At 53.5% G+C, this 26918-nt stretch overlaps 1 protein-coding gene across 1 annotated transcript; it reads right to left on the bottom strand.

Annotated features, from left to right (window-relative positions):
- Window positions 1-248: 248 nt before the first annotated feature.
- GPI (glucose-6-phosphate isomerase) lies at window positions 249-26918 on the bottom strand. The gene is made up of 18 exons (XM_061173234.1): window positions 26708-26918; window positions 25642-25732; window positions 25230-25298; window positions 23676-23795; window positions 18179-18262; window positions 17896-18042; window positions 17005-17076; window positions 16285-16329; window positions 14937-14990; window positions 4462-4522; window positions 3994-4037; window positions 3706-3858; window positions 2743-2872; window positions 2512-2588; window positions 1211-1339; window positions 911-986; window positions 768-834; window positions 249-657 (listed from the first exon to the last, which is right to left on the bottom strand). The coding sequence occupies exons 1-18, from the start codon at window positions 26827-26829 to the stop codon at window positions 522-524; spliced, it is 1677 nt and encodes a 558-aa protein (XP_061029217.1). The 5' UTR covers window positions 26830-26918; the 3' UTR covers window positions 249-521.

Genomic DNA, 26918 nt, shown 5'->3' with positions numbered 1-26918 from the left:
CTCCAAAGCCACAGGGGTGAGAAGTGTAAGAAGATGTAGAAAAGATTCGATTACAGAGGCCAAGTTGCCCTCGTGACTTGGATTATGCCCCACTCCACCCACTCTCTTCTCAAGGGACCGTCCTCCATTCTGGATCTGCTCACCAATTACAGTCAAGCCTCAGTCAAGGCAAACACCCCTCCTACTGGGCACCCTAACTCCTGCAGAGAATCCCATCTCAGGACAAAGAAGAGGCTAAGCCCACAAGCTCCTTTGTGGCATCTTTATTTTCTACCTGGTATATGAACAATGAACATAGGTCGGAAAAATCAGCTGCACTGAAACACTTCAGCCAACTGTAAGACAGAGGGGGCCTGGACATGGAGAGGGTGAGGCTGGCAATTCCAGACCAGCTTCCCCCAAAGGGCTTGTGGTCCAAGCCCGAAACCAGAGGGTGCTCCGGGCAGGACCATGCAGTGCAGACTCTGGGCAGGAGGGAAAAGAAGGACCAGTCACAACAGGGACTGCTGCCGGGCACGAGTTTATTGGCTTCTGGCCTCACGCTCCTGCTTGATGAAGTTGATCAGCCCATTGGTGGAAGAATCGTGAGAAGTCACTGGGCTGCTGCCATCAAGCTCAGGTTCAATTTTCTTAGCCAGCTGCTTTCCCAGCTCCACTCTGCCAGAGCGAGGAGAAAGAATGGTATGAGGAAGGTTCCAACATTGCTAGTGAAATCCACCAGCCAACTCACAGGCATTCCCCACCCTCCCCTTTAGCCAGCAACTCACCCCCACTGGTCAAAGCTGTTGATGTCCCAGATGATGCCCTGAACGAAGATCTTGTGCTCGTACATGGCTGTGGAGGGAGCACGTTAGGGCTCTACCAGCCCAGTCCGACCTACCCGAAGCCGGGACCTTCCCCGCTCACTTACCAATCAAGGCTCCAAGAATGAATGGCGTGAGTTTAGTGAACACAATAGAGTTGGTTGGGCGATTTCCTTCAAAGACCTTCAGAAAACACCCAGAAATGTCCCCCAGTTAGTCGTGATCCCTAACTCCTCATAAGGGGAGCACATGCTGCCCCAGAGGCTGGGATGGGCAGCTCTGTGAGGACAGCCCCTCCTACTGTGCAAGACAGGCAAGGCACTCCACGAGCCCCTGCCCTGGCCACACAACTTTATCCTTCCAATTCCAGGATGCCACCCAAAGCCCACTTCAGGAGAAGGGCTGACCTTGTGGGGCAACAGCTTCTCAACGTTCTCTGGACTCTTCCCTGCAGCCTGTAGCTCCTTCCGGGCCTCCTCTGTCGACTTCCCCCGCATCAGGGCCTCAGTCTGGGCCAAGAAGTTGGCCAGGAGGATCTGACGAGAGAGACATCGAGTACCATTTTGAAGCACTGTCTGAGCTTCAGGCAGATGGACAAGACTACCTGGCACTGCCCAGTCAGGGTTAGTCTCAGCAGTCGGGGTCAGGCTGCTTGCCCCAACTCTGGAGCTTACTTGGAGCAAGGGGGGACAACAGAGCACATCTGTTGACACTGGAAAGTAGGTAACGATGATAACTACCCTTCAAGGACTATGTACTACTTGCCGAGGGCCCTGTTAAGAACTTTACCAACATTTATTTTTTAAGATCCTGAGGGGGAGAGGCGTCATCTCTTTCCTAGTTGAGCCTCAGTTTCCTCAAGTCAACAGCATTGAATCCCAGAAGGACAGAGGGGAAGAATTAGAATTCAAACCCAGGACTCCTGAGTCCAAAGCTTGTGCCCACAGTAACCCATGCTACTCTGCACACCCAAGATAAGGCAGGATCGGTCCTCTTCAAGGACTTTGTCAGGTCAGGAGTTGGGTGGGTTTCCCCTTTGTTGCTGTGGCAGGCAAGATCCTGGCTCCCTGATCTTTGCCCCCTGCTATTAACACCTGTGTATATTATATCGCATGGCAAAAAGGGATTTTGCAGACGGAGCTAAGGTTACAGACCTTAAGATAGGGAGATTATCCAGGTGGGCCCAATGTAATCACATAGCCCTTAAAAATAACAGAAGAGGACGGCAAGTGAGTCAGCCAGAGAGATGCAATAGAAGAAGAGGCAGGAGAGAATCGAAGCTTCAGATGGACTCAACCCAGCCTGGCTGGTTCTGAGACCAAGAGTCAAGGGGGTTTCTAGAAGCTGAGAACGACCCCCAGCTGCCAGCAAAGAAACTAGGTCTTGGTCCTACAACCATATAGAAATGGATTCTGCCAACAATCTGAATGAATGAGGAAAAGGATTTCCCCTCAGTCTCCAGAAGGGAACACAGTCCTGCCGACACCTTGACTTCAGCCTGTGAGAACCTGAGCAGAGACCCAGGAGAGCGTGATGGGCTTGGGACCCACAGAAACCACGATAATAAATGGGTGTTGTCTTTAAGCCACTAAGTTTGTGGTGGCAGGAACAGAAAACTAGTACTGCTGACTAATGCATCAGTCTTAAGAGGTCTGGGTGTAATGTGAGCCTAAGACAGCATGAAGAGGGTCGGGATGAGGGCTTTTACCTTGTGATGCAAACCCTTCCTTATCGGGTGCTGCGTCTGAGCAGGGATGAGGAAGTCACAGGGTATCATCTTGGTACCTGCGAAGGGCACTGTGGTCACCCAGGCACCTATCCCCACCCATGGGAACCACCCACGTGGCCTAGAGGAGAAAGCTGACCTCATGGAGGAGTCTTTACTGGCGTGCCCTCCCCGTCCCCAGCAGCACTCCTGCCCAGGCCAGATGGGCCCTACCTTGGTGGATGAGCTGGTAGAAGGCATGCTGGCCATTGGTCCCTGGCTCCCCCCACACAATGGGGCCCGTCTGGTGGTCCACACGGGTGCCGGACTTGGTGATGTACTTCCCGTTGGACTCCATGTCACCCTGGAATGGGGCCAGAAACCCAGTCATCGATCTGCAAGTCTTGCTCCTTCATGCACATGCCCAAAACCAGCCTGGGATGCACCAGGCACGCCTGCCCTGCCCTGGCCCTGTGAGATATGGGCAGGCATGATTCTTTTATGTCCCCTCACCTGGGAGGGCACAGCTCACAAGCTTTTTGGCTTCGACTGCTCTGAAGCACCCATGACCAACAGAAGGTGTATACGGAGGTCCAGGGAAGACCTCCCTAAGAGCAGAAACGGGTCACAAAATCTTCAACTGATTTCTTAATGGAGAGGCAGGCTGGAATCCAGACTGTATAGCCTTTGAGGGCCGTCACCCCAACTAGACTCTGGGCCTTGGGGAGCCTCAGCCCCTCCTCCAGTCACAGGATCCACTGGGAGAGGGGCTGCTCTAGGGGGGCTGTGGAGATTCCAGGGGCAGAGGGCTGTGAGTAGCCCAAAGAGGCACCAGAGACTGGGTGTAAACTTGCTTTTCTGGAGGGACAAAGGCAGTGCAAACCATGGGGGTCCCAGGCTGTGGCCCACCCTGTCGGGTGATGTCCAAGAAAGAAGTGACCTGGCTGAGGCACATGCCCTGAGCCAAGCCAGAGCCTGACTGGCCAGGGCACCATGATAGCCAGTCATGCCCCTCCCACGGTAGCCAAACTCAACTGACACCGATCCTGGTTACAAAGATTCTCCATGAGATGGGGAGCACAGGTGGGCCTTGGACATGCCCAAGGGTAATGGAGGAAAAGGCCCCTGGAGGAGCAGGAACCTGGGCACCCAGGCTCATGGGCCCCCCAGCCCAAGGCCTGGCCTGGCAGCTGGTACCTGCTGGAAGTAGGCAGCAAAGCGGTGCAGGTACTGGTCATAGGGCAGCATGGCATGCGTCTCACACCCAAAGCAGTTGATGTACCAGACGCCCAGCAGAGCCAGCAGGACAGGGGCATTCTTCTCCAGGGGCGTCGTGCGGAAGTGCTGGTCCTGAAATGAGAACAGGGTGGGTTGGGGGCTGAGCAGCTTCCCAGGAGGGAAGGAGTGAGGGTGAGGGGGAGGGAGCTGGGCCAACCACAAGCTTCCGGCCAGCGCCTGGCAGAGAACACAAGCCTCAGCACTTACCATCCAGTGAGCCCCTGAGAGCAGCTGCTCGAAGTTGTCAAATCCTGCGACACAAAAGCAGCGTCAACAGAAATGGTCATGCCCTATGCCTCCTGGACGTGGACACAGCTTCTTCTGGAACTGGGGAAAGGCTGGAGGGGGAGCCAGAAGAAACAGGATCTGGGAGGACTTGGGCCTGTAGAAAGCTCCTCTAATCAGAGTCAGCCCTGAGCACTGAGGCAGCTCTAAGGCCACCTGGCGTGGAGGAGCGAGCAGGACCGCAGTGGTGAGGGGCGGGGAGAAAGGCCAACCCGCAAAGCCGCAAGGGAACTCGGCCCTTCCCACCTGACCTGAAAGAACTGTTCCAGCCAAGGGCAGAGAGGCCAGCGGCCTGTGGGAACGGGAAGGTGTTCAGGGACACGAGCCCCCAGCCCGACTTCAGACTGCAACACGGTCTCCCGAGACAGAAACACAAACAGGCACACTCACCCACGTGCAGGGCAACGGAGAGTCCGATGGCTGACCACAGCGAGTAGCGGCCTCCCACCCACTAGGAGAGACAGGAAAAGGCGCTGAGGGAGGGCTGGCACACCCCGCCCCCCTCCCTCCTGCCACGGAACTTGCCCCCTGAGAACCATGCTCTGCTACAGGTGAAGCTCCGCGGCCCTGGGGCCAACCCACCTCTGGGAAGCAAGACAGCAGGCCAGGCGCCGGCAACTGTTGGGCCGACCAACAGGGCAGACTATACGAGGGACCGACCAGAGCCACGAGACTCAACCAAAGACCTTACCGTGGCTGGCCCCACCTCCTCAGACACCGACAGACCCAGCGCCTCATACCTGTGCCAGGTCCGGCCTCCCCAGGCACCAACAGACCCGGCGCCTAGCCCACCTCCTTGGACACTGTCAAGTCAGAATCCCATACCTGTGTCTGGTTGTGCCTCCAAGGACACCGACAGACCCAACGACTCGTACCTGCGTCCAGCCTCTTTAAACGCTAACAGACCCAGCGCCTCATACCTGTGCCCACGCATACTTCCTTGAACAATGAAAGACCCAGCACCTCCTACCTGGCCTTGGCCCCTGCTCCTCAGATACTGATAAACCCAATGTCTCATACCTGGCCCTGGCCTTGCCACTTCTGACAATGAGAGATCCAGTGCCTCATACCTGTGCCCATTCCCGACTCCTCAGGCTGTACTGACAGACCCAGCACCTCCTACCTGTGCCTAGCCCTGCTTCCTGGGACACTGACAGGCCCAGTGGCTCATACCTAGGCTTGACTGATCTTCAGCCTCAGCCCAAGACACACTGAGGCCTACCATTCACACTGTGCCTTCTCATGCCACACTGCAGACTCCACTTTACCTTCAGAATCCTCAGATCTCCAGTCACGTCTTCCTAACAACTATTTCTGGAACACCTACCATGTTCCTAGCATAGGCAATACAAACAATCCACGGGGGAGAAATATATAAACGAAACAATCATGCCAATAAATGTGAAAATGAGATAAAGTACTTGGGAGAAAGGAAACCAAGAATAAAAGGACTCTGAGGGTGCTTGAGCCTGGATGTGAAGGATGAGTGTTACCCAGGGAAGCACAGAGGGAGAAGGATTCCAGCAGCCAGAACAGCATATGCAAAGGTCCTGTAGCAAAAGCAGCCTTTCTCAACAGTGAGAGAATTAAGCCCCACAGAAAATGCTTTGAGTGACTTTATTTCTCAATACTACCAAGGTTGGTCCAAGGCTAGCACCCTTCTAGAGGCAAAAGAGAGATGCTAATTCATTACATCCAATGGATGCCTTGGGGCATTAAGGCTTAATTCTATCCTGAAAGCCTGATGAGACAGGCTGGGTAGAAAGAAGCGTAGCACAATCTAGAAGATGAAGCAAGGAGTGAGAACTGGAGGGTAGAAGCTGAGAGGCAAGGCTGGAGAACCAAGAAGTCTGTGGGTGAGGGGAGAAAGGAAGCAGGAAACCACCTAGGAGCCCCAGTGGTTGTCCAAAGAATGATGCTACCCTGAATGGGGGCGGCAGGGATGCAGAGCACTGATTCAGGAGGTCCAATTAAAAAGGATGAATTGGAAGAATGAGAGAATCAAATGTGGCCCAGATGTTTCTGGCTTGGATAATAAGACGAATGATGGGGCTCTTTACCTAGAAAGGGTCTGGGTTTGGGGGAACCTTACCTGACTGTCACAGTCCCACAGACCACACCATGCCTGACACTGGCTCTCAGATCTCACCCAGTGGACTCAAATCCAGAAACTGGCCTGAGCAGACAGGCAGCACTCAGACCAACAGATTCCAGGCTGCTGACGTTGACTGAGGTCAGGTTCTCAGACTTCACTTTTGTTCTGGGAGAGCCCAGCAAAGCTAGTGTCTGATTTGAGCCTCTGAGACCTCAAGCTGCAGACACAGGTCCTTAGACCTCACCTTCACCTGCAGTGGGTCTCTCACACCACACCTTAGAGATGTAGCTCTGCAGTCAGTTCCACGTTCTGTGCCTCACCTGCCCCAGAGCCTCAGACCTCACCTTCTCCAACCAGGTATAATCCAATCTCTTTCCCCACTTGATTAATTCAGACCCTGCCAGCCAGAGCCCAATGTGACAGACCACACCTTGAACTGGTTACAGATCCTCAAGCCTCTGCAACACCCTGAGCTCCGCCCATCACACCTGACCAGGGTGCTAAGAACAGGTGGCTGACATGGCTCAGCTCATTCTACCTCTCCTACCTGAACCCAAGGGCTCCGCACACCTCCCCAGGCAGACCCAGGTACACATACCTACGATGACTCTGCCTTTCCCTCGATGAGAGTCCACTCTACCCACCTGACCGTGCCTGATCCTACCACTGAGGGTCCCACCTGTGTCTGACCCACCTTCTCAGGCCTTACCAATCATACCAATTACGTATTTCTAGGCTAGATCCTGCCCCATTCATTTCATCTAACAAGCCCAGGGATGCCAATTTGTACCTGAACCGGGAGGCAAAAATCCACCTAAGATCATGTTTATACCCCTGCCCATGTGACCCTGATCCACGGACTCAGTGACAAAGCCAGGTCCACATAGCAGCCCTGGGTATGGATGCAATGGCTTCACCTGGGAGGTTAACTCTACCTACTTGTGTTCAACTCCAGTACCTCAGACCACAGGGTTATACACCTGTCAGAGGCAGGCTCCAGACAGCTCAGCTAATGTACCGGGCTTCACATACCTGTCTGTGCCTAACCTTGACCCCTCACATCTCAACTGACAGACCCAGGCCCACCTCCCTGAGCCCAACACTAAGACTCCTCACACCTTCCCAAGGGATTCAGCTCTATCTCCATGGGCCTGATCTCGGTTCCCAGGTCTAACATGAGAGAGCCAGGTCTACCGTCTGTGTCTGACTCGGCTTTTCACATCTCACAAACAGATCCAACACTATCAACCCCTGCTTAACCTGGGCACCAACACCTCAGTAAGGAGCCTCAGACCTCATCAGATGCAAACATCTCTGTGTATCTGTGCTCAGCAGACCCCACCAAGAGATGTGGTTCTACCTACTTGCGATTAACCCCAGGCCTAACTTCTAGGACCTGGGTCAATGTACCTGAGCCGGAATCACGCTCCAAGGATTTCACCTGCAAGACCCAAGCATACATACATCTGGCCCCAAAGTCCTTGCTTGAGAGAGCCACATCCACCTACTCATGTCTAACTTAGAGGCTGCATATCTGCTATGAGCCCCGCAGAGTCCCGCCTACCTGCAGAAGACCCCAGTGCCGTGGGCCTGAATTGAGGCCGCTCTACCAACCCAGGCTTAACCCTGGTCTTTCAGGCATCACCAAAAGACCAAGGGTACATACCTTTGCCTGAATCCAACACCTGAAAGAGCTAAGTCTACCTACCTGTGTTCAACCGTAACTCCTTAGGTCTCCTCAAGACTATACTTGGCAGACAGGCTTTGCCTACCTGCCTCTGACCCAGCTGCTGGGCCAGCTCTGCCTACTTGTACATGACCCTGGTTCCTCCGACCATACCTAGTGGACAGCTCTGCCTACCCGTACATGACCCTGGACCCTCAGTCCATACCTGGCAGACCAGCTCTGCCTACCTGTATATGACCCTGGATCCTCAGACCATACTTAGTGGACCAACTCTGCCTACCTGTACATGACCCTGGACCATCAGTCCATACCTGGCAGACCAGCTCTGCCTACCTGTACATGACCCTGGATCCTCAGACCATACTTAGTGGACCAACTCTGCCTACCTGTACATGACCCTGGATCCTTGGACCATACCTAGTGGACCAGCTCTGCCTACCTGTACTTGACCCTGGATCCTCAGACCATACCTAGTCAGATAGCTCTGCCTACCTGTACATGACCCTGGATCCTCGGACCATACCTAGTGGACCAACTCTGCCTACCAGTGCTTGAGCCTGGATCCTTGGACCATACCTAGTCAGACAGCTCTGCCTACCTGTATTTGACCCTGGATCCTTGGACCATACCTAGTCAGACAGCTCTGCCTACCTGTACTTGACCTTGGATCCTTGGACCATACCTAGTCAGACAGCTCTGCCTACCTGTACATGACCCTGGATCCTCAGATCATACCTAGTGGACCAGCTCTGCCTACCTGTACTTGACCCTGGATCCTCAGACCATACCTAGTCAGACAGCTCTGCCTACCTGTACATGACCCTGGATCCTCAGACCTTACCTAGTGGACCAACTCTGCCTACCTGTGTTTGACCCTGGATCCTCGGACCATACCTCGTCAGACAGCTCTGCCTACCTGTACATGACCCTGGATCCTTGGACCATACCTAGCGGACCAGCTCTGCCTACCTGTGCTTGACCCTGGGTCCTCGGACTACACCTAGTGGACCAGCTCTGCCTACCTGTGCTTGAACCTGGATCCTTGGACCATACCTAGTCAGACAGCTCTGCCTACCTGTATTTGACCCTAGATCCCAGACCATACCTTATGGACCAGCTCTGCCTACCTGCACTTGACCCTGGGTCCTGAGACTGTACCCGGTGGACCAGCTCTGCTTACCTGTGCATGACTCTGTCTCCTCTGACCATAACTAGTGGACGAGCTCTGCCTCCCTATGCTTGACTCTGGGTCCTCAGACCATACTCAATGGAACAGTTCCACCTAGCTGTACATGACCCTGGCTCCTCAGACCATACCTAGTGGACCAGCTCTGCCTACCTGTACATGACCCTGGCTTCTTATGCTGTACCTAACAGACCAGCTCTATCTACCTGTATATGACCCTGTGTCCTCAGACCATACCTACCCAGCCAGCTCTGCTTACCTGTACATGACCCTGGATCCTTAGAACCTAACTAGCAGAATAGCTCTGCCTACCTGTGCTTGACCCTGGATCCTCGGACCATACCTTGTCAGACAGCTCTGCCTACCTGTACATGACCCTGGATCCTTGGATCATACCTAGTGGACCAGCTCTGCCTACCTGTGCTTGACCCTGGATCCTTAAAACATACTTAGTAGACCCACTCTGCCTACCTGTGCTTGACCCTGGATCCTCGGACCATAGCTAGTGGACCAGCTCTTCTTACCTGTACACAACTCTGGACCTTCAGACCATACCTGAAAGACCAGTTATGCCTACCTGTACATGACCCTGGATCCTCAGACTATACCTAGTGGGCCAGCTCTGCCTACCTGTGCTTGACCCTGGATCCTCAGACCATACCTAGTGGACCAGCTCTGCCTACCTGTACTTGACCCTGGGTCCTGAGACCATACCCAACAAACCAGTTCTGCCCACCTGTACTTGACCTTGGGTCCTTAGACTGCACTGAGGGGGCAGCTGTGCCTACCTGTACATGACCTGGCTCCTTGTGCTGTACCTAGTGGACCAGCTCTGCCTACCTGTGCTTGAACCTGGATCCTCAGACCATATCCAAAGGAACAGTTCTGCCTACCTGTACATGACCCTGGACCCTTGGTCCATACCTGGCAGACTAGCTCTGCCTACCTGTGCTTGACCTTGGATCCTCAGACCATACCTAGTGGACCAGCTCTGTATACACGTACATGACCCTGCTTCTTATGCTGTATCTAGCTGACCAGTTCAGCCTACCTGTACTTGACCCTGGATCCTGAGACTGCACCTGGTGGACCAGCTCTGCCCACCTGGCATGACCCTGGGTCCTTAGACTGCGCCTAGCGGACCAGCTCTGCTTACCTGTGTGTGACTCTGTCTCCTCTGGCCATAACTAGTGGACGAGCTTTGCCTACCTGTGCTTGACTCTGGGTCCTCAGACCACACCCAACAGAACAGTTCTGCCTAGCTGTACATGACCCTGGCTTCTTATGCTGTACCTAACAGACCAGCTCTGCCTACCTGTGCTTGATCCTGGGTCCTCAGACCGTACTTAGTGGACCAGCTCTGCCTACCTGTACATGACCCTGGATCCTCGGATTAAACCTAGTGGACCAACTCTACCTACCTGTGCTTGCCCCTGGATCCTCGGACCATACCTAACCAGACAGCTCTGCCTACCTGTACACAACTCTGGACCCTCAGACCATACCTGACAGACCAGCTCTGCCTACCTGTGCTTGACACCGGATCCTCAGACCATACCTAGCAGACCAGCTCTGCCTACCTGTACATGACCCTGGGTCCTGAGACTGCACCTAGTGGGCCAGCTCTACCTACCTGTACTTGACCCTGGGTCCTCAGACCATACCTAGCAGACCAGCTCTGCTTACCTGTGCTTGACCCTGGCTCCTCAGACGATACCCAGTAGACCAATTCTACCAACCTGGCACCTTACACTGTACCTAGTGGACCAGTTCTGCTTACCTCAGACCACATGTGGCAAGTCAGTTCTACCTACCTGTGATTGACCCTGGCTCCTGAGATTGCAGCTGGACGGCCAGCGCTGCCTACCTGTGCATGACCTTGGGTCCTCAAACTGCACATGGTGAGCCACCTCTGCCTACCTATGCTTGTTCCTGGCTCCTGAGACCGCCCCGGCAGGCTAGCTCTGCTTACATGTACCTCATCTCAGCTCGCCAAAGGTCATCTAAGACATTTGGTTCTTCTTACCTGGACTTGGCTGTGACTTTTGAGATTTCACTGGGCAGACCCAGTTTCCTGAACTTGCTCCACAGACTTTACCTGACAGACCCTGCTCTACCCACCTGTGCTTAACTCACCCTGACAGACCCAAGGATAAAACCTGTACCAGATGCAGACTCCACAGACCTTACCTGAGAAACTCAATTCCACATACCTGTGCCTGGCCACAACTCCTCAACTTCGTAAGACATCTCTACAAGATAGGCAGGGAGGCAGTTCTACCTACCTATCCTGACCTTACCTGGGAGATGCAGATCTACTCACCTGTGCCCAGTCCCAGCTCCCAAGATCTCACCTGAGACACCTACCTCTATCCACCTGTCTTCACTTCATATTCTCAGAGATCATCTAAGAGATCCAGGTCTTTCTAGATGAACCCAACCCTGGCTCCTCAGGGCTCACCTGACAGATCTGTTCTACCTACCTGTGCCTGACCTCAACTGTGGGACAGAGTTTAATGAACCTAAACATGGCTTTTCAACCTACTTCCGGCTTACCTTTGGCTTTACAGATTTTACCTGAAAAACTCAGTTCTATCTACCCGTGCTGAACCTCAGCTCCTCAAATCTGGAATACAAACCAGGGACTGACCTCAGCAGCTCAGACCTTACCTGTTCAAGAAGCGAAAGTACAAACCTGTATCTCACCTCAACTCCTCAAACCTTACCTGACAGACCTGCTCTGTGTACCTCAGACAGACACAGAATTCATGAACCTTCCAGATGGATGGACTGCAGCGCTCCATCTCTCTGCCCGACTCCAGCTTTTCAGTCTTTTCCCAGGGGACCCAGGACCATCTCCAGGACCACCGCCCTGAGCACCACCAGAACTGCTTGGACAACACCTGAGGACACCGTTCTGACCTGGACCCGATCGTGGATTTCCAGTCCCACCTGTCAGACTCAGCTCTGTCTCTGCCTACCTTTGGCTTCAGTGTCCTTACCTGACCACACTCTTCTGTCCAGATGTGCCTAATCTTGGCTCCTCAGGCCTCCTCTAAGACACCTAGATATACACACCTTGTCTGATTCCAGCTTCTGAGACCTCAAACAGACGTGGCTTTACAGACCATCCCGGCAGACCCCACCATACAAACCTAACCTGAACCGACTCTTCCCAGAGACCTGACAGATCCCTGGCTGCTCATCTCGGCCTGAGGGAAGCCTGGCGAGAGCCCACTGGTGCCAAACAGCGTCTGAGTGACTTGGGCCTCTGACACTTCTAGAGACCTTTGTCTACCACAAGCCTCTCACACTGCACCTTAGCGACGTGGCTCCTAGGTTGGTTTACCTGTCTGTTCTTCACCCGTCCTAACTCCCCAGTCCTTACCTTTTATAACCAGGTACATTCCTAACTCTTCCTCATCTGGGCACCTCATACCCCAACCCAGCCAGACCCCAATGCCACTGACCACGTCTTGGGCTGGTTATGGAACCTCAGGGGCCTCTACAACACCCTGAGCTCTGCCCGTCACACCTGGTCAGGATGCTGAGACCTACGTAGGCAACTTACCTATGTTTGCCTAATCCTGAGTTCTAAACGCCTCACTTGAGTGATCAGCCACCCACTACCTGATGCTCACTATTCAGGGCCAGTCAGAGATCCCAATGTATACAGCTATCCTGAACTCACAGATCCAGGTTTAAGAACATGTACCTGGGCTTCCCTGGTGGCGCAGTGGTTAAGAATTCGCCTGCCAATGCAGGGGGACACGGGTTCAAGCCCTGGTCCGGGAAGATCCCACATGCCGCGGAGCAACTAAGCCCGTGCGCCACAACTACTGAGTCTGCGCTCTAGAGCCCGCGAGCCACGACTACTGAAGCCCACGCACCTAGAGCCCGTGCTCTGCAACAAGAGAAGCCACCACAATGAGAAGCCCAAGCACCACAACAAAGAGTAGCCCCCGCTCGCCACAACTACAGAAAGCCTGTGTGAAGACCCAATGCAGCCAAAAATAAACAAACAAATAAATAAATAAATAAAAGAACATGTACCTAATTTTGGCTCCTCAGACTCCACTTGATAGAATAAATATCTGAATTCTTCCAGAATTCACAGACCTCACCTGTACCTTTACCTGTCCTGGTGCCTCCTCTTCAGATATCACCTGTACCTGTCCTGGCTCCTCTTCAGACATCACCGGCCAAAATTAGCTCTCCAATAATGTGTGCTGACTCTGCCTGATCCCGACACACAAGGCTGCCCCATGACTGACCACAGCTGACCAGGCCTCACCACTTACACATACCTACGCCAGATTGGACTCTTCAGATCTTACCTCAGAGCCAGAGCAATATCCTTGTATCTATTCTGACTCCTCTCTCTCACCTGAGAGACCCTGGGTCCAGAAATTTCACCTGTTCCTGTCCCTGGCTCCTCAGATGTCACCTTCTCAATTCAGCAATATACATCCTTAGTGACCCAGGCAGGTCCTTCCAGGTATGTCTGGACTGGCCCCAGAGGCCTCCACTGTGCCCACCCTGGCCACTCGGGCCTCACTAGCCAGCCCCAGCCCCATGTTCTTGTGCCCAACTGTCATTCCTAGGCCTTACCTGGGAGACCCAGGTCTGTCTCTAAGCCACACCCCAACTCATCTCTGCAGGCTGGGAGGTTACAGGCAATGACGAGCCAGGCTGCGACACAGCCCCGCTGTGCTGGGCTCCTTGGCTAGCAGGAGCCCCCACGTGTCCCTGACCACCACCTGCTCAGACTCCAGATCCCGGGGGGGAGGAGGATGGTGCCTCCCCTCGTTTATCAGGCATGCAACATTTGTTAGAAGCTGCACAGTCTCTCTCGACCGGGGTTCCTCATCTGAGCCACAGGACGCAGAAAAGGATTTGAGTGACTCTTCTCAATTCTTCCAAGGATGGCACGTAACTAGTCCCATTCTAGAAGGAAGTTAACTCATTACACACAAAAGATGCCTTAGAGCATAAGGGCTTAATTCTCTCCCAGACTCCAGGCCTTTAGAGCTTTCAAAGGAAGTTACATCTTCAGATGCTGCCACCAAGCAGAGAGCTTCCAGTATAAAGGCCTGGAAACAGCCCCACTGGGAAAATCCCCAACTGGACGATGCTCTCTTAGGACACCTGCCGAAGTCACGTGTTAGAGCCACACCCACTGCATTCAAGGCACCCACGCCACACCCTGCACTGCATCTCTGCCCCCCAAGCCTTCCCTGCATTCTGCGACCCGAGCCCTTCTCACACCACGGCTGCACTCAGGTAAGCTGCAAGGAAAGCTCCTGCTCACTGCTTGGCACCAGCTGTGGCTCTAGCAGAGATGAGTCTATGTGACCGCCTGTCACTAGAGTGGCCCACAGCTCTGCCACTCAGCAACGTCGGCTTTGTGAGCTGCCCAGTGGGGCCCCACCCAGGCCCCAGCCTGGCACCTCCTCTCTGCCACCCTCCAGCTGCCCCTGCAGCTCCTTTCCAGGCCTGCCCAGTCACACCTCCTGCCTCACCCTGCCCTTTGGCCTTTACAGATTGCGGCTGTAGTTCAGAGAAAGGTCATCACTGAGAATAACTCACAACCTCAGCTTAGCGAGGGGGACAGGGGTGGCTCCGGTTACCCCACAGTGGGTGCTGCCTGCAGGCACCCAGGGGAATGTCACCCTGGCCTTGCAAGCCTGCCCTTGGTGGGAGTGGAGCCCTCATCCTGACTGAGCAGAGCTGTTCCTGCCCCACAAGCCTCTCTGAGGGCCTCCTGGCCTTTCCCAAAGCCAGGCATGCAGCAGGTGCTCAATAAATGTTGACCTGACCTTACGGGCCCCTCATCTGCAGCTTGACTTGGCAAAGGACACATGATTCACCCACCACGGGGAAGTGCCTTTACTTACATCCCAGAACTCGAACATGTTTTGAGGGTCAATTCCAAACTCCTTCACTTTGGCCTAAAAAGGGCAAAGGGAAAGAGAAGGAAGGAAGCCTGGGTTAGCTGCACAGGAACAGGAGCTCCAAGGCATGAAGAGTCGTGCCACCACTGGGGCTGCACTGGAGCCACCTGCGAGTCCAGGCGGGACCAAGAGCCACCCACCCCCAGAGCCAGATGCCAGGCCAGCTCACGTCCAGCACACCAGTGGCCCAGTGCTTACAAAGCCCTCCTGCTGAGAGGGGCTGCACACCCACTCTGAGGACCTGGCCCACACACTGTTCTGCAAGAGCCAGCTCCTGGACCAGACCCCCTGGGACATCGGGGAAACTGAGCCTAGAGCTGGAAACTGAGCACGGGCAGGGGCAACCTCCCAGGCCAGGAAACATACAGCCCGGACACCTGCCCAGCCCTTCCAATAGTGGGATGGTGACTGCACCCCAGGAAGCCTTCAGGGAATGAGCGATCCTATTCTATCCCCTGGGCAGACAGGGTCAGCAACCCTTGCCTAGACCCCACAGAGACGCCCCACTGACCAGTCTGAGCTCCACCCGCAGGAGGTGGACAGTGGCACTGTGGTTGGCCAGCCTTAGGATGTCCTCCTGTCTCCCCCCCACAGGCAAGTCAGCACTGCAGGCACGGGTGGGGGTGGGGGGGGGACACGGAAGGAGCGGAGTCAGGAGGACCCGGGTGTGGTTCCAGCACAAAGCCCACCACACAGCAAGTGCTCAGCCGGGTCTGCCTTCCTCACGACCCCTCAGCACAGCCCCGCCCTGCCCGCTGACACGCCCCCGACCCTACCTTGCACAACCTGGGGCCAGGAGGAACTGGCAGGTGGGTAACCATGTTCTAGTCCCGTGTTCTAATCCCGGCATCACCGACTCATGCAATCACTGGGTGACAAGTCACATCCCTTCATTGGGGCTTAACGTCCTTATGTGAGAAATGGGATGCATCTCCCACCCGTACCCAGCATATCCCATCTGGGGAGAGGCCAGTGGCAGAGGCCAGGGGAGGTCACATGTGTGGAATGTTGTGGGCATCAGCCAGGCCCGGGAGATGGGTGGGGTTAATGTGATCCCACCGACTGCGAGCCCCTTGCTGGAGCAGCAGAGGTTTGTCTGCCTTGCAGAAAAGGTAAGGATGGTTTGCAACTCACATCCCTCACAGGCAACCAACCCTTCTACCCCAGCAGCTGAGCCAAGATCCCTGAACCTGTGAAACACACCTCAGCTCATGTATTCGGAAAGGCCATGACCCTGACCTGGTCCGGGCCCTCCCAGGGAGGTAGTACGGGAACCCTCATGGGCACTTACAGTGTTGGTAGACAGGGCAACAAAGTGCTTCGAGACTGCGGAAGGCTGCAAGAGATGAGGCAAGTTACACCACACCCATCCAGGGGGCCCCCCAGGGGCAGTGACCCTCCCCTCTCTGGAGAAACCAAGGCCCCGGGGGGGACCCACTGCTCCCAGTCCTCGGTTCTGAGGCTGTCGGAGGAGCCCCACATCAAGATGGAGAGGACAGAGGGGTCAGAGGCCAGGCAGCCCAGCCTACCTCACAGGCACACAAGGCCCAGGGTGTCTCCCCTGTAAAGCTGGAGGGGCCGGGGTAGAGAGGATTCCATAGGGCCAGTGGCCTTAAGGAAAGGGCCCTCAGCAGTTAGAGCAGGGCCTGCCACATTTGGCTTGTCTGGGCTGGCAAAGCCAAATATCTTTTTTTTTTTTTCAATATTTATTTATTTTGACTACACGGGGTCTTAGTTGCAACACGCAGGATCTTCGTTGCGGCATGCATGCGGGATCTAGTTCCCTGACCAGGGATCGAACCGGGGCCCCATGCATTGGGAGCACGGAGCCTTACCCACTGGACCATCAGGGGAGTCCCAAAGCCGAATATCTTAACCAGAAAGGCTGCCTCCTGCTGCCAACTTCAGTGGAAGTAGGGCTACAGGGCTAAGCATGGCCACGCAGCCTGACGGGCAGGCCCACCCTGTCCTGCCCAGCCCGCACACTGCCCACTGCCCACCCAGCGCTCACATCCTTGGCCGACAGGAGAAACCACTCCTTTGCTGTCTCTGCATTGGTGATGGTCTCCTGGGTGGTGAAGGTCTGCAGGTAGAGAGTACAGGAGTTGGTCCAACAGCCAAGGTCAGTACGGCCCAGAGCCAGAGCTCAGCAGCAGAGGCCGTGTGGGTGCCCAGTTACCACACGGAGCAGTGCATGCAGGTCAGTGAGTTACTCCCCATCACCTCCACCCACGTGTCCACAAAGCCACGATCAGTGGCTGTGTCTGGGGCAGGGGCCTGGAAGCAGCAACGTCATCCTGTGATTCCAGGACTTCACAGACAGAGAAAGGGGAAACGCTAGTAAGAGCTACACCTCCACCTGCCCAGAGCCCACCCTCCGCCCCCGCCACCCCACCACAGGTCAAAGGCCAGAGCATCCTCCAGGAGAGCAGCTGTGGACACACCTGGGGCTCCCTTCAGCCCAGACTAGGCTGTATCTCAGAACTCAGATGGAATTCTTAATATTTAATGTGCATGGATATGAGTAAACAGGGCATAAATGACAAAAAACAAAACGCTTACATTATCTGGGCATGGCTCTGGGATCAGAAAGGAGCAGACATTAGAGACAGATCTCTGAGAAAGATGGGAACGGTCCCAGGCTGAGCACACCTTCAGCGAAGTGAGTGGGTGGGCCTAAGATGAAGGCTCATATGGACCAGTTCAGGCTTTCATCAGGTAAACTGTTTTTGCCACCAGATAAGGAACAGTCTGAGGGCAGCTGTGCCCACCTGATCCACAAAGCATGGCTCATTCAGAGCAGTTGGGAGGGTCCAGCGTCCAGGGCAGTGGCAAAGCATCCACCCCCCCCGCACCCCAGCACACACAGGGCTGGGAGTCAGGCCGGGTCTGAGGGCCGTACCTTGGAGGCGATGATGAACAGGGAGGACTCAGGGTTCAGGGCGGCCAGTGTTTTGGCAACGTGGGTCCCATCGATGTTGGAGACAAACCAGACCCGGGGACCTTCTGAAGAGTATGGCTTGAGGGCTTCAGTCACCATGAGGGGTCCCTGTGGGGAGACGCAGCATCAGAAAACAAGATTCCAGGGCCCACGAGAGGTGAGAACAGCCAGGTCCCATCTCAGGAGAAACCAAGGCTCTGGATGGGACCCCTCCTCCCCCATCCCAAGGCAGCCCCTTCCTTACCAGGTCAGAGCCGCCGATGCCGATGTTGATGACATCCGTGATGGACTTGCCTGAGTACCCCTTCCATTCACCACTCCGGACACGCTGGCACAGAGCGGGGAGATTTAATCAGCCCAGACCCCTGAGTATAAACTGCTGCTCAAATGCATCGTTACTTCTGTATCCTTACACCTCAGTCCCGACTTCCAGGCCCTATCAGAGGCCTACTGAGACACAGTGTCACATCCTTGCCACACTCAGTCCCAACTAGACCCTTTTTCTCATCATTAGTAAGCGGGGTGACATCCCCACCTCACAGCAACATTGTCAGAATCTGCAAAACAAGAGCGAACTTTCAGCAGAACCTAACATGACAGAGGCCAAGAGATGTGAAATGCCAACTATTGTGACTGGTCTGTGCCAGGGACAGAAATGACAGACATGCAGCCAAGCTCCACATGGACCCCAGGGATTCTTGCCTCCCAGTATTCACATCCCCATAGGGTCCCCCATGCTGTACAGGGCTCACTATGCACCCACTAGGATACTGCAAAAATGATGGAGTGTGACTTCAGAAGCTGGGTCATGAAAGACCATGCAGCTTCTGCCTTGCTCTCCAGGATAGCTCACTCTTGGGGAAGCCATCTACTATGTTATGAGAAGACTCAGTTGTGTGAAGAAGCCAGTGTGGTGAGGAACAGAGGCCTTCTTCCAATAGCCAATGCCAACTCACCATCCATGAATAGGAACTGCCTTGGAAGAGAATCCTCGAGAACCCAGAAGAACTTCAGATAACTACAGCCCTGGCCGACATCTTGAGTACAACCTCAAGAGAGACCCCCCAAACCAAGACCAACCAGTTAAGCCTGAATTTCTGATCTACAGAAACTGTGTGAGATAGTAAATGTTTACTGCTATTTTAAGCCAAGTTTTGGTGGAATTTGTTATATAATGATAAATAACTAATGCAAACTTTGGTACCAAAAGTAGAGTATTAACATAACAAAAATCTAAAAATATGAGTAGGGACTTCTCTGGTCCAATGGATAAGACTCTGTGCTCCCAATGCAGGGGGCCCGGGTTCAATCCCTGGTTGGTGAACTAGATCTCACATGCATGCTGCAACTAAGAGTCCGCATGCCACAACTAAGAAGTCCACATGCCACAACTAAGATCCCACATGCCGCAACTAAAAAGATCCCACGTGCCACAACTAAGACCTGGCAGAGCCAAAATAAATAAATAAATATTTTTTAAAAATAAAAAAATAAAAATATGGGTAAAAGCTAAAAGAACCTTGAGGAGAGTTAGTGAAAGCCTAAAAAACATTGGAAGAGACTGTTAGCAGAGGTTTAATAGTCCTCGAGGGGGCTGCTGGTATAGATTTAAAGAAATGGGAAGAAAACACTACTGAAAATTGTAGGAAAAAGAATCCTTGTTATGTAGTGAAAAAAAATTTAATAACACTGTTGCCTGCATTAATGGGGAAAGTAAAAGATGTATCTATTATGATCTGGATGATCTAGCTACAGAAATTTTCAGGCTGTGTTATAGGAACTACCTGGCTTCTTACTGCTTACAATAAAATACAAGAGGAGAGAAATAAGCTTAATGGAGAACTTTTAAACAAAAAGAAGCCAGGAATCGTTGGATTTGAAAATTCCCAGCCTCTCCAGAAAATAACTGATGCTAAAATTAGGAGATGGATCTTCGGTAAAGTTCAAATCTAGGGCACTGTAAGAAAAGCTTCAAAAGGTAAAGCAGAGAATGTAGCTGTAAAATCCTTTGTTAAGACCTCAGAAAGAACTAAGGTGGTAACACAGAGAACATTTTGGCTGAAGGTAAGGCTTCCAAAAAGCTTAAAAGTACTGTCTCTGTGGTCTTAGAAGCAATTGTAGGAAAGGACTTATCTTGAAAAAATTTGTGGGTATAGCTTTTGTCTAATGGAGTGGACCCCCCCACCCCCCAGTAAGCTCCACAGGAGACCCACAAAGTTTTTAAGATAACTGAATCGTCAGAAACACTACCAGCTTGGACTGAAAGTGACAGAGATATTACAAAAGGAAAAGAGATCTTTGGGACTTCCCTGGTGGTCCAGTGGTTAAGACTCGCACTTCCAATGCAGGAGGGCGCAGGTTTGATCCCTGGTCTGGGAACTAAGATCCCACATGCCACGCAGCATGGCCAAAAAAAAAATAATAATAAAAAAGGAAAAGAGATCTTTAATAATTTTTATGTTTTAGGCCGTGGCGTGTATATGTGTGGTCTTAGTTCCCCAACCAGCGATCGAACCTGCGCGCTCCTGCATTGGAAGTGCAGAGCCTTAACCACTGAACCGCCAAGGAAGTCCCAGAAAAGAGATCTTTAAAAACCCACATTTCTACAGGCAGTAAGCAGGCTGAAAAAACTAGGCAATTACAAACACAGACTACCTTCCATGTAAAAAGGATGACTAAGGGCAAAGCCAAAAGCCTTGAGGAACAATTCCTAGGCCTTGAGTCCTAACCAAGCAATTGCCAACACGTGTCCTGCTGAATTTCAGAAGTGCTTTGGACCAATGTTTCCTGTGTGCCTTCCACTTTCCTTCCTTTTTGAAAAGGAATTATCCTATATCAGTTATCCTATGCCTATCTCACCATTGTATGTTGGGTGTATAGGGGATAAATAACCTGTCTACTTAATTCACATATCTTCAGATCTAAAGGAACTGTATTTAAGTTGTATTAAAGAAAATACAGATATATCTGTACCTAATTTAGATTATGAGGTTCTTCATTTCTAGCTGATATGGTAATGGTCTCTTCTCCCTTAAGAGAAAGAGAACAGGGTATTCTGCATGTGGAAGGAACATGATGAATCACTGGGAGCCAGAAGGCAGACTATGATAACCAAATTCTCAGATGGTTCCCAGCTATCCTCACCTCCTGGCACTGTATTCATGTCCTTGTGTAGTCCCTTCCCACTTTGATCAGAGTTGACCTGTACAACCAACAGGGTATTACAGAAATGAAAGAGTAACTTCTGATGCTACCTCAAGGTATTAAAAGATGTTGAGGCACTCTGCCTTGCTCTCTCTTGGATCAGTCACTCTGGGAAAAATCAGCTACCTTGTCATGAGGACATTCAACCTGTAGAGAGGTCCACGAGGTGAGGAACTAAAGCCTCCCAAATGTCAGCACTAATTGCTAGTGAGCCATCTTGAGAGCAGATCCTCCATCCCCCATCAAGCCTTCAGATGAATGTAACCTTGGGCCAACATCTTGACTACAACCTTATGAGACCTGAGCCTGAACCAGTCAACGGAAACGTTGACTGCTGTTTTCAGCTGCTCAATTTTGGAGTTATTTGTTACGCATCGATAGGAAACTAGTATACATGGCTTTCCCAAAACCAGTAAGACCCAGTAACTTTATTTCTTTTAGATAATAAAGTAATCACCTGCCATGAGCAATTTTCCATCAATACAGAAAGAAAATAAGTTGCTCAGTTTTTCAACAATCAATCTCACCATGAGGGGCTTCCCTGGTGGCGCAGTGGTTAAGAATCCGCCTGCCAGTGCAGGGGACCCGGGTTCGAGCCCTGGTCCGGGAAGATCCCACATGCCGCAGAGCAACCAAGCCCGTGCGCCACAACTACTGAGCCTGCGCTCTAGACCCTGCGAGCCACAACTACTGAAGCCCGCGCGCCTAGAGCCCGTGCTCCGCAACAAGAGAAGCCACCCCAATGAGAAGCCCACGCACCGCAACAAAGAGTAGCTCCCGCTCGCCGCGACTAGAGAAAGCCTGCACGCAGCAACAAAGACCCAATGCAGCCAAAAATAAACAAGTAAATAAATAAATTTATTAAAAAAAAAAATCTCACCATGAGTTTTGTTATAATAAAGCATCCTAGAGGGAAAACTGTGTGTATCTTTACTATTACTACATATACCCTTTATTTAACCAGATGGGGGGTCTTAAGAAAACACACCAGTTCTGCAACTTCCTTTTCAACTTCACAGTATATCCTGAACAGCATAGCAGGTCAATGCAACTGTAGCTCCCTAATTCCTAATGGTGCCCAGGACTACGGTTTATGAACATACACTGACTTTACTGGTCAGTCCTCTGATAAATGAGGTCAGGCTGTTTTCGGTTTTTGCCATGACAATCAAGGTCATGGTGAACATCCTCACCCAATCTTGGCGAACTTCTGAGAGCACAGCCATGGGGAGTGTTCCTTACCATGGAATTGCTGCTATTCAGCAGCTTTTTTGAACTATAAATACCCCATCAGTCTGAGCCAGGTATCCAGCAGCCAGCTATAAGGGAGGGCTTTCCTGGAAACAGCTTCCCAGACGACCAGTGCCACACACTCTCCACATGGCATGCCCGAGCACACAAGGGCTGACCAAACAGAGCACCATGCTTCCGAGACACATCAGTTCTGCCACTCACAGCAGATGTCTGGAAATGCCCAACCCTACATCCCATCTAAAGCCCATCACAAGCACCAACCACTCTTAAGGGACATTCTGGAATCCAGATTCTCATCAGGATCCCAAGCCTTCCTCACCCTGCGAAGTCCCACTCACTTGTCTGCCTAGCCTCTAGGATGGATGCCCACATCACCCCCTGCCGTTTCAGGTCTGAAAATGACCAGCCACACGTGGGGGACACTGCTCTCAGGGACCAGCTGACTAGAGCCTAGATTATCACTCCCAGAGCACGTGTACAGACATGCGTAACCCACACGTACAGACATGCACACGCCCACACAAACCGTCCAGCCCACAGACATCACCCTTGTCCTCCAGGCTTGAGGACATCCACCAACTCTTGCAGAATCACCGTGGGGTAGACACTGAGGCAATGGCAGGTGATGTGGGGAAATCTCTAGCTGGTCTCTGAGGCAACCCCTACACCCCCACACAGGAAAAGGAAGCACAGTTGTGTGCATTAACGCTGACACAGGGACAAGCTGCATGTGTGTGTACACGTGTGCCTGTATGTGTTTCAAAGAAGAGACGACAGACACGCTAGTACATGCACAGGAAACTTTTGGAAGATTTAACAGTAAACGTTATAAAAGCTGCCTCTGGAGAGTCGGCTGGGGTGTGGTCAAGAAAATTTTCCGTTTTAAATCTCGTCTAGTTCTAGACTAGGCAATAAGAGCACATGACTAAAGAGGTTAGAAAAAGCAGGTCTCTCCCCGACTAGCCCATCCCTCAAGGGCCTCACTTTTCTTTTCAGAACTCTGTCCTGGCCAGATGTCACCGTGAGCCCACAGGTGTTAGAGCTCAGGAAGGAGGCTGCTCTACTGCTGTCAGTGGTGGGTTCCCTGAGAACAGGGTCAGGGAAATTCCTGCCTTAGCAGAGCCTCCACAGCTAGCTGTCACAGAGACCACCGCCACCTCAGGCTGCATTGAGGGCTGGGGTCCTCTCCAGGGAGCGTGGAAGGGCGGCCCATCAGGATTCCCAGATTCCCAAATACAAGCACACACACGGCCAAGGGGAAGTCCAGCCCAGCAGCCGCATACCTGGCAGAAAGACTTCATCTTTTCCAGGACCCTGTTGACCTCTGGCATCACATCCTTGCCATCTACCAAAACGGGTGTGTTTGACCGGTTCCGAAGGGCCACGTGCAGCACTGCCCGATCCTGGGGGCGAGAGTCAGCGTGTGAAGGCCTCCACCCCAGGGCAGCCACACTCCCAGCTGGGCATGATGCAGTGTGGCCCCAAGAGTCAGCTCAGCCCTTTATCCACTGGACACGCAGGCCCTAAGGTCTGCTAGTACCATGGTCTCATACTCAAAACCCACTGTGTGCTCATGGAAATAGGGGCCACTCCAGGTCCTAGAGGCAAGGCAAGGCATGTGCCGCTCCCTTATGTGCTGCAGACAGTCGCAAGGGGAGGGAGACCGGAACAGACCTGGGACAGGCCCCAACGACCCACCGACGCTCAGGGCGTGAAAAGTCAAGGAACGCTGAACAGAGTGAGCAAAGGCAGACTGGTGACAACACAGGTCAGAGACAAGCAATGAATGGCTACAGGGGACCAAGGCTCATGAAGCCCAGTCTCATCTTCCTGGTGAAAGTACACGGTGTTTGTTGGCGCCTTTTGAAAAGTGTCCCTGGCCCTTTGGAAGTGGAGCAAAACAGGCAGCTCAAGCTTCCCTCACCAAGCATCCCATCACACCCACTACTGGAAACCAAACCAGACCCTAAGTCTGTGATAGGCTCCAGGCAGCTGGCCTCATCAAGTGAGAGCAACAGTCCCATCAAGCTGGAGGCAGCAGAGCAGTCCTTGAAAGAAACAGGTCTGAGACTCCAGGGGGACAGGAAGGGATGATCTCAGGACTCCAACGCAGGGAGAGGCTCACTAAGGTGGAGGGCTTCATGCCACACTGCCTTCACTCCGCCCAACCTCACTCCTGTGCCACATTCTGTAGAGAAATGCACTATTCCAGGAAGCCCTCCTTGATTGCAGTCTCTCAGCCTAGCCCAGGAGTGAAAGACAGGGGTGTTTGAATAGTGGCTCTGCTACTTACAGAATGACACTGGATAAGTGACTTGACCTCTGAGTTACAGGTTCCTCACGTGTAAAACGAGGATAATAACATCATGAGGATGACACCCTGAGTGCTCAGTGGTTCTTATGCCTACAGGGTTCCACAGCGATTCAGGCACAGGGTGGCAGAGGCCTGGCTTTGCCACAGCTTCCTGTTGACTCCTCCCACTGAGGAGGTTGATTTTGACATGAGTCTTCTTTTCACTAACAAAACTTGTAGCAAGGATCAGAGCTACTTCTCTGAGCATGCCTTGAGAAGCCCTCTCCCTGCAGCCTTGAGAGGTGCTGTCCGCAGGCAGACACCGGGAGCCATTCCACGCTCACCAGACCTACACTGTAGTCTTGGGGAAGACACACCCCAAGGCTGTGCAACTTGCTTGAGGAAATAGGCCTTCAGGCCCCTGGTTACGCAAAAGCATTGCCTAAGAGGAGGGGTACGGACACAGGGTGATGCTGCTAACCGTCAGATGAACCCCAAAGGGAAGGAAGAGGCTGTGGAGGGTATACGGAGTCTGCCTGCTCACCTCGGTGAAGTTGATCTTCTCACCATTGAACATGCGTTCCCGGGCAGCCTCCACACCCCTGGACTTGGCCTGAGAAGAGAATACACTGAGGCCTGGTCCCACCCACGGTGGCCACCAAGAGTCCAAGGCCCCAAGCACAAGGCTTGGTGCAGCCCCCGGTGGGGCTGACAAATGGCTGCAGACTGGTGCCCTCCCCCATTGCCTGGGAAGGGTCTGCTCAGACATCAGGCACTGAGTCCCCTGGGATGCCAGTCAGAACCTGAGCCAGGGGCAGGGGCACGGGCACAGGGGCAACTACTGAGATCCACTAAGAGGAGGAAGTAAAGATGCTCAAGGACCTGAGGACGCCAGTAGCCCAGCTCGTCCACAACACCGTGGGTCACGGGTCAAGCCTCCCCAAGCAGAACATTACCAGGTCCACCAGCATCTGCATCACAGCCTCCGTCACAAGGTTCTTGGAGTAATCCAACAGAATATGCCCATGGTTGGTGTTGAGGTTCAAGCTGCAGAAAGATGGCAGGAGCGGCTGACCACACCCCAGCCTGCTCCCTGACCAGAGATGCTTCCAAGAAAAAAAATCCTCCCTGTGCCAAATCCAAACAAGCCTCAGCTGGCCAGCACAGTGGTGTTGTCTGTCACCTGTCCGACCCCCAAGCTGACCTGCAGCAGCAGCACAGGGCAAGATGCAGACCCCTGGTGAGGAGCCTTTCCTCTGCTAAAACTGAGCTGGGGGATGGGAAGACAGAGCTGGGTGCGCTGCCCCTGCCTAGGCCAGGGAGTGACCATTCCCTCCCAGAGCTTCCACTCTGCGACTCAACTTACTCAGGGAAGGACCCAGATGACAGGGCTGGCCATCAGGGACTTCCAGTCTGGAGCCACAGACCTCCCCTCCCGAACCCCTGCGCCAGTGACCATTCCCGACCCCCAAGATTTTCTCCTTTTCTGGTCGTTCATGGGTCTCCGGACCTAGCCTCCTGGGCAGGAATCACGGCCCCACCTCTCCACCCTTCCATCGCGGCTCCCCGCAAATCCCCCGGGCCGGTCCCACCCTGACCGCACCCCGCAGAAGGTCCTGAGCACACTCTCGGCCAGGACCGAGTGGAAGGCGGCAGCCCTTCTGAGCCTGCTGCGTCGGCGAGGGCCCTTGCTCACAACCGCGGAAGGATGGGCTGCTTCAAACGGCAGGGACTGGTGGAGGGGGAGGGGAGAGAAATGTCCCCGTGGAGGAGAAGCGGCAGAGAGGCCCAATCCTCACGACGAAGCTGCTGGGGCCCCGAGACCTCCGGCCAGCACCCGGAAACCTGCTTCAAGGTGGCGTCAAGGACGAAGCGCGGCCTTGGCCTGCGCCCAGATCCGTAGCCGGGGGCCCCCGGGGACCGCCGCCCAGCCCTTCCGACCCAGGCCCTGCACAGCCGGACCCCGCGCGCCGCAGCCGGGTCCGGCACGTCCGCGCCCCGCCCCTGGCCCCGCGCGCGCACCTGAAGTGGTTAAAGCGGTCCTTGTCTCCTTCGAAAAGGCGGCGCAAGTTGAGTTTAGAGCCGTGCTCGTGGTACCATGCCTGCAGCTTCTTGAACTGCGGGTTCTGGGTGAGCGCGGCCATGGCGAGAGCGGCAGAGAACACGGACTGGGACAAGCACGGAGGAGGAAGCTGGGCGGGTGGCGCGCAGCAGACGGAAGATAGGAGAGCGC

This window comes from Eubalaena glacialis, chromosome 18 (assembly GCF_028564815.1).
Source record: "Eubalaena glacialis isolate mEubGla1 chromosome 18, mEubGla1.1.hap2.+ XY, whole genome shotgun sequence".
NCBI classification, from domain to species: domain Eukaryota; kingdom Metazoa; phylum Chordata; class Mammalia; order Artiodactyla; family Balaenidae; genus Eubalaena; species Eubalaena glacialis.
The sequence above is the reverse complement of the archived record's forward strand: the minus strand, read 5'-3'. Positions and strand labels throughout refer to the sequence as shown.

Bases quoted from the DNA above. Each gene is read 5' to 3' on its own strand.
- GPI (XM_061173234.1), bottom strand. From the start codon at position 26,829: ATGGCCGCGCTCACCCAGAACCCGCAGTTCAAGAAGCTGCAGGCATGG. The intron at 14,991-16,284 runs GTAAGTGCCCAT...TGCCCTTTTTAG, and splicing joins TTGCCCTGTCTACCAACACT to GCCAAAGTGAAGGAGTTTGG. The intron at 987-1,210 runs GTCAGCCCTTCT...TGTTTTCTGAAG, and splicing joins AGAAGCTGTTGCCCCACAAG to GTCTTTGAAGGAAATCGCCC.